We start from the raw sequence: 8,089 nt of genomic DNA, 5'->3' as shown, positions 1-8,089 counted from the left end.
GGGGGCAGCAGTGATGGGCACCTTGCATTCAGACAGACCTGACTCAAGTCTTTGGCCTTGGAGCCATGTATGCCTTGTCTGTCACTGGGAGCTCAGCCTTGTCACAGGGCATGGAGAAGATCAGACGAGCTAAGGTTCTGGAAGTATTGGCACATGGGAGTCCCTATACATGGCGGTGGTGATGGTTTACTCTGCGCTTCCACTCCTAAGCAGAGTTCTCGGGTTCTGAGGTTCTGGGATTAATCCTGAAGGTATCTTCACTCCAGTCCTGGGACCATCACAGTACGTGAGGGTGGGGGTGGGAATAGTGCGGGGACAAAAACCTTGGGGTGATCCCTGGACACTGGCAGTGCCACACTGCCTTTGTGAAAGGGGTGGCTCTCACGGACCCAGGTTCAGCCCTACCCACCTCCTCAGCCTTTCTGTCTCATGCTCACTCTGAGGTCCCAGAGAGCAGACCCACTGTGCGTGGCTGGATGTGTCTGTCTCAGGCCACCTTCTCTGATCACCCCTTATCCATTTATTTATTCATGCATTCATTCCTCCATCGCATAGTTACTGAACACCTAAAACGTGCTGGGCTCTGGGCTAGGGGCTGGAGGACAGTGATGAATAAGATAGATAAACAGACAGATGTGGTTCCATCCTCATGAAGGTTACAATCCACTGGAGAGTCAGACAAAAGACAAGGAAGCAAGTGCTATGTAGGAAATAAAGAGAGTCCTGTGGCTTTTTAAAAAGAGAGAGTGGGGAAGGCCTGCATTACACTGAGTGAGTGGATGACCTGTCGGCTGACACTGCGGAATGAGTTGGAGCCACCTTTGCACAGATCCAGCTCAGGAGCTCTGCCCTGTCCCACTTCTCAGCCCCCAGCCCCATTGCTTGCAAATCTCCTAAGGGGTTGAAAGATCCCTGGGCATGGTGTCCTCTCTGGACCCACCCTACAAGGCCCACTAATGGGCCATCCCAGCACCTTGAAACACTCAGCACAGTGATGAGGCCCTCATGGGCAAGAGAAATGTTTTGTGGATGAGTTAAATCTTGATTAAGCTGCAGCCAAATCACCCATTTGGTTTAACCATCATTTTCCCAAGTAGAAAGCCCAGAATTAAAAATGGTAAATAGTTCTGTTTTCCCCTGGATTTTAGTGCATGAACATTTCTCCAGGGTTTACCATGTGCCCCCACAAACCAGTGTTTGTGCCTCACACTCCCAGGAGGGGAAGTTCCTGGTCCGCTTTGGGCTTTGCAAAGGCTCTGAGAGTTCTCACAACAGCCCCGGGAGGGAGGTGCTGCCTTGGCCCGGCTCCACGGGGTTTCAGTGACTTGCTCCAGGCCACACAGAAAGCAGAGGTGAGCTAGCATTGGAAAGCGGTATTTGGCACAGGTTACAGGCATCAGCTGCCACCCTCTGTGCTTCTTGCTGTCATAGATGGGTGAACCCGAGGGAGGAGGTCCTCCGGTGGGACAACCCTGAACCCGTCCTTTTAGGCACTGGAAGATGTTCTCAGACTGTGCTTTTTCCCTTTGTATGGCTGTCCTTCCTCCAGGTGAGCGGGGTTGGGCAGCCATGGTGAAGTCAATGAAGTCAGTTTGGACTGGATGACAAGCCTGTGCCCCTCACTCTCTAATTCATATAGTAGCACTTGCTAAACCAATATATACAGGCACGAGCTCAAATATCCTGACTGTATAAAGACCACACACAGTGGAGAGGAGGTTTCTGCCCTCCATCCAGCACCCTCCTTGGAGGCAACCACTGGCCCTGCATCTTGGGTACCCTTCCAGAAATTCGGTATGCCCTAAATAATTCACTCATTCTGTAGTCTGCAATTTCTCCTTGACACATCTTAGACAGGTAGCTTGTCTTCCAAGAGAGCTGACAGTTTCACCTCAATCTTATGGAGGGCTGCCTGCCTGTGGCTCCACAATGACCCTGTGTGTGACTGTGTTGTCACTTACCTGGTCCCTGCCAAGCATCGGACTGCCCTAGTCTTCAGCCACCAAAAACAGCTCTGAGTAGCAAAAGCAGCACACATGCATCTCTGCAGAGATATGTCAGAGACAGTCAGAGAAGTCAGTCCAACAGCTCTGGTCAACAGATGTGTACCTCTTCATTTTGAGAGACTGCCAAATTGCCTTCCAAAGAGGGTGCACAAATTTAAACTCTCACTTACTGTCAAATCGATCTTCACTGATCTCATAGGTAAAAAATGGATTCTCATCGTAGTTCTTAGTATATGGAGGGAAGAGGTTTCAGCAGAGAATTCTGATGCGAATAGCACAAGAAAATCCCGAGAAAGCAACTTTATTCTGGTTCATTATTTTTTAAAAACAGCAAGAGTGCGGTGTAAGGGCTGTTTTAGTCACTTCATCACAATAGAGTGCAGGGATAGTCCAGCCAAGAGGATTGGCAGTGAGGGGAGAGAGATAGTCCTTAGCTAATGAAAGGATTTACTGCAGAAATGTTGGCCTGCAAGAGAGTTTGTGTTGCAAATTAGGTTTATGCCTTCTTGTGTAAAGACCTTGAAAACCAGTCCCTGGCAGCCCCCCTCACCACAGTAATCTCCCAAACTGTGCTCTGGTGGCCGCTGAGCCTCCAGGCTGGGTGTGGTTACAGCTGGTGATTCTGCGGATGAGGACAAGGACACTTTAAATGGTCCCACCCACAGGGAGTGAGGGAGTTGTCTCTGGGGGCAGCCCTCACCCCCACCAAGGAGGCTGTGGTGGATCCAAGATCCAGAGCTCCCTCGAAGAACATACGTGCCTGACATGAATGAGTTCAGAGTGAAGTGTTGCCCAGAGGGAGGGCTGCAGAGCAGTGCCATAGAGCCCTCTTGTGAAAATAGATCCTGTGTACAGTAATGTACAGTACATAAGAATGCAAAATATTTTAGCACTCTTGAATTGTCACCTATTTTTGACTGTACCTTCGTGAGTTTTAGCAAGTTCATTATTCATGTGACCCAACTTGCTGCTTAAACTACAGCATTCATTTAATTGAAATTTAATCAGATTTAAAGCCTTTCCAGAGTTGGTGTATGGGCCTTTGTGCCATCTGCAATGCCAGTCAGTTCCCCTTTGTGAGGTGCAGGTATAATCATTGGACGATTTCCAGGAGGCCAGCAAAGTTTCATAGCTTAAAAGGCTCCAAAAATGACCTGAATTGCTCCCTCCTTCACATAACTGCCGCCCATAGCTAGGTGGTCTTTACAAGCGACTACAATTTGAGCATGTCCCTCCTGTGGGCACTTTCTGAATTTCTGCAGAAAAATCAATATTATGAAAAGTTTCACCTAAACATAGATGGTGGAGATGGTTGTACAACTCTGAATATACTAAAACCATTGCAGTGTGCCCTGTAAACGGAAGGCTAGTATGGTACATGACCTTATCCCAATAAAGCTGTTAACATTTTTAAATGTTTACATTAAAAGATAATTACTATTTTTTTTACGCGTAAGGTGACACTCCATCCCATGCCCAGGATGTTCAGATTTGAAGTGTAGGGTAAGGTGACGTCCTGAGGTGCATGGTGGGCGCCTTCGGTGGGGTAACGCCTGAACCACACACCCAGCCCTTACACACGGCACCTCACCTGAACTCATCAGCCAGGAAGGCAAAAATAGCAAGATGTCAAAATTACCCTTGGCCATTTTTAACAGAAAATGTCTGTTACTGCTGGTAAAACACACTGTGCATGTTTTTAAATATAAATTCTGTACCCTAAGATGTGAGTGAAAATAGATCCTGTGTACAATAATGTACAGTACATAAAAAATGCAAAATATTTTAGCACTCTTGAATTGTCGCCCATTTTTGACTGTACCTACGTGAGTTTTAGCAAGTTCATTATTCATGTGACCCAACTTGCTGCTTAAACTACAGCATTCATTTAATTGAAATTTAATCATTCATTCAGGTATACCATATTGACTGAAATCTACTTAGCAACCGGAGATATTACAGATTTTGCATATAATTGTGCTCACTTCCCCAGATATCAGGCAAGTTATCCTCTCTGGGGTTCATCTCTGGCAAAATATTTTCCAGTTTTATTGAGATATAATTGACATAACATTGTATAAGTTTAAAGTGTACAGCTTCTGGCAATCACCAGTCTGATCTCTGTTATTTATGGGTTTGGTTATTTTTTTACAGTCCACATTTAAGTGAGGTCATACAGTGTCTGTCTTTCTCTGTTTGACTTGTTTCACTTAGCAGAATACTCTCAAGGTCTATACATTGCACAAATTGTCACAAATTGCAGCATTTCCTTCTTTTTATGGCTGAATACCATTCCATTGTGTATATGGACCACATTTTCTTTATTCATTCATCCATCAGTAGACACGGAGATTGCTTCCATGTCTTGGCTACTGTGAATAACGCTGCAATGAACATGGGAGTGCAGATATCTGGCAAATTTTTAATCCTAGTTAGATTTTTCTGTTATCCCAGGAAAATGTTGAGAAAACAAAAAATTAAATAAAAAAAATAAAATCGGGGAAATAAACCTTCTTTTAACCCTAAGCCTGCTGTGAGCTTTGATTGAACCATGTGTGGATGTGCTTAGTCCAAGGCCTGGCACACCATGCCCCCTCAGAAAGATGAGTTACTGTGAATATGCCTGAAGCCCAGTAACTTTTCCATGATCCATACTATGACTTCTCTGATTAATATAGATTCAGGGTTACTGTGTTCCACAAATTGAACAAGGACTGTGTGCTAATATACAGTGAGACATCTAGAGATAGGAGCACCAGCCTGCCAGGGTATAGAGACGTCACAGGATGGAAGAGCACTGGGGCGGCCCTGCGGATGGAAGAGCAGGGGCCTGGACAAGCCTGCCCTGGGAGGTGGGAGCGGAGCTCTGAGGAGGCAAGGGAGGATGAAAGAACAGAGGGATGAGCGGATGGGGGACTCGCAAGGCAAGACAGATACAGACCAAGGGCCCGTGGTCTCAAGCAGGGGAGTGGAGGAGTTTGGAAAGAACTGGCATGACAACTGTTACTTCCTATTGAGGAAAATGTTATTTAGTAATATAAATCCAGAAAATGAAGCCAAACAAAATCTTCTTGGCTCGTGTGCCTCCCCTGAAGATAAGTGTTCTCTAGAGGCCAAGAGATGGTTTTGCTCTTGCTGTCGTAAAGTAGCGTTTATTGATCCAAGTAGCAGGGCAGAGTGTGAAGTGAGCAATGGCCACAGAGCCCGTTCCCACCTGCTGCAGGAGGCTGCCATGACCGCCATGTGATTCTCCCCAGGCATGTTCTGTGCCAGTCAAGGATCCCACATAGGCAGGGACTTCTAGGTGTCCGTGGGTGGCTGGGTCGTTTTGCTGATCTTTACTGTCATCAACGTTGCTGCAGCAAAAGCCTCGTGTCCTACAAGCATGTGTAATTGCAACGCCAAGGAGTGTGCAGGTGTTCTTCACATGCTGCATGAGTCTTTTTTCAAAGGGAAGGGCTGCCCTTCCAGAAGCAGGAAAGGAGTATGGCTCTTCCTCTACATACAGCCTGGGCCCCCTCCTGTGGTGCCACCATGCCCATGTGTCCAGATTGTGTTCTTCGGACCACAAACCCAGTGTTTTATAAAGCACTGTGTCCCCCTCTGTTAACAGGAATCTTCGCCTACATGAACTACAGAGTACCCCGGACCAGGAAGGAGATTTTTGAAACCCTCATCAAGGGCCTGCAGCGGCTAGAATACAGAGGCTATGACTCGGCAGGTAAGCCCTGCAGGCTTCCCCCATAGAAATGTAATGCTTGTTCGTTACATTTGAAAACTCTAGAATTTAAAGTCAAAAGAAGAAACAAGGGTAAAAGAAAGCTGCATCCAAAGTGGCCCCATCTGTATCTCTGTCTCTCTTCTGGTCACTGTTGGGATTGTCTGGGATGAGGGGTAGATGGGTGAAGGTATCCTGCAGAGATATTTTTTGTTTTTATGGAATTTTACAATTTTATACTTTTATGTTCTTTTTTTTTTCACTTATCTTAGCCTTTTCCATTATTCTACACTCCTAAAGATTTTCTTAAGTGGCTGCACATCCTCCACTGGGTGGCTGTCTCAGAATTCACTCCTCTATCCTAGTGTATATTTAGTCTGTTTCCCATTTTTAATCAAGCCATCTTAGGAGGCAGAGAGAGCCAGATCAGTTTACATCCCTCTCCATGCTTAGCAGAAAGCGAGTCAGGTGAAAGATGGGGGAACACTGATGCTGGTTGGGTACCAGCTAAAGTAGCAGGATGCAAAGCTCAGGGCAAGATCAATGCCCTTAAGTGTGCCCAGCTCCTCAGCGGCCAGTATGGTAGTGCCTCTCTCTGCAGCTCCCCAGGGCTTGCACGGTAACGGCCCTGGGTCCAGGCACACGTTCCCTGCTGACCTTCCGGCTTTGCCACAGTTACAGCCTCCTCTTTCCAAATCAACTAGGCAGCAAGCCTGGGGAATAAGAATAAAAATTTGACAGTTCGTGCAGCCCTTGCCCTGGATGGTACCCTGTAACAGCGTGTGAGACAAACCTTAAATTCCAATACAGAAGGTCGTGTTTACCTGCAGGGGTGGCAATCGATGGAAATAATAATGAAGTCAAGGAAAGACATATCCAGCTGGTCAAGAAAAGGGGAAATGTCAAGGCTCTCGATGAAGAACTTTACAGTAAGTGCAAAACACACCATGTCAGAGCAACAAACACAGCATGGTTGGTTGGAAATCTTTTATTCCAATGGTATTTGAAACTGAAAATGTTAACTTGTTTGAGCGTGGATAAATACAAGGAAGGTTAAGCCCATATTGTAAAACTGTGTTTCCCAGACTGTGGGATGGTTTGTTTTAGGTGGTGGTACATGAAGAAACGTTTTAAAAAATATTTAGTACTTATGTATTTAGTTTTGAAATTTTCCTGGCAAATGAGACTGCTTTTCCGCTTGTAAGCAGTGATATATAATTTTCTTTTTGAAGTAAGCTTATTTCAGTTAAGTGAGTTAGATTACTGATAAATACTAAGAAAGCAGCAGCAGGAGTCTGGCAGAGACCCCAGGAGGGCGTGAGGCCCTCTGCAGTCCCTGATGGGATGTGCTGTTGACATACCTGATGTGTCTCTGTGTAGCGATGCCACCCTGCCATATCAGTACTGTGTCAATGCTTATTTTGAAAGTGCTGCAAATGGATTTTTCTTTTATCTAGAACAAGACAGCATGGACTTAGAGGTGGAGTTTGAGACCCACTTTGGCATTGCCCACACGCGCTGGGCCACCCATGGGGTCCCCAGTGTTGTCAACAGCCACCCGCAGCGCTCAGACAAAGGCAACGGTACGTAGTGTGGACTTGCTCCCTGTCCCAATGGTTCTACGTGGCCCTGACCTGTGTTAGGTTGATCCACGTCCACTGCCAATGGGCTTCTCAGCTGCCCTGTGTTCCCTGAGGATCTGAACTGGTGGCACTGACCCCAGACCGGAGGCAGACTCAGCTGGCTCCTGAGTGACGCTGACCCCCAGGCGTCCACAAGAAAATGATGGCACTTCCTGAAAATGCTGCTGGCTTTTTGGGACTCAGCCTGAGGGGATTTGGTGGCATGATAGGGTGAAGAGCCTAGGCATTGTTCTAAAACAAGGGACTAAAGTGTTCAGGATAGTGAGGTGCTTGAGGAAAGGATGGGATTCCATTCTCATATAGATAAACCCACCTCTGGCCCTGAAGTTAGTGTCCTAGGCATGGGTGGCAGAGCTGACTTTGGTTAGTGAAGTCCGAGGTGCCTACTGCAAGCTGAAGGCTTGAGATTGGAGAAGCAAGGCCAACAGCTGGCAGCCCAAGCTTTCCTCCCTGCAGCAGAGCCTTTGACTTGGCTCGCTTTGCATTTGTAAAAAATGAGAATGATTGTGTGTAAAAGTCCAGACTTCTGGCATCCCTTGACAAACCGAAAGGTATGATACCTCCTAGTTCTACTGACAGACAGCGGGCCAAGGTCTCAGAGCAGGGACACGGCCACTGCTCACGGCAGTTGCAGGAGTACCAGGCCCTCTTTGGTGAGTCCAGTTCTCTCAACTCCCTCCTCGTGCCAACCCCAGCTCGTGGGTCCACATCACCTACCTGGC

General features: G+C 46.9%; 1 protein-coding gene across 1 annotated transcript in view; it reads left to right on the top strand.

Annotated features, from left to right (window-relative positions):
• The window catches only part of GFPT2 (glutamine-fructose-6-phosphate transaminase 2), a 44,501-nt gene that overhangs the window by 6,546 nt on the left and 29,866 nt on the right, over positions 1-8,089 (top strand). The window contains exons 2-4 of the mRNA XM_011371987.2: positions 5,620-5,727; positions 6,555-6,653; positions 7,182-7,307. Coding sequence (XP_011370289.1) covers positions 5,620-5,727; positions 6,555-6,653; positions 7,182-7,307 — 333 coding nt within the window. The remainder of the gene's footprint in view (positions 1-5,619; positions 5,728-6,554; positions 6,654-7,181; positions 7,308-8,089) is intronic.

Source organism: Pteropus vampyrus, unplaced genomic scaffold, assembly GCF_000151845.1.
Source record: "Pteropus vampyrus isolate Shadow unplaced genomic scaffold, Pvam_2.0 Scaffold197, whole genome shotgun sequence".
NCBI lineage: Eukaryota > Metazoa > Chordata > Mammalia > Chiroptera > Pteropodidae > Pteropus > Pteropus vampyrus.
Note: the sequence above shows the minus strand (reverse complement) of the source record. Positions and strands in the feature narration are given on the sequence as shown.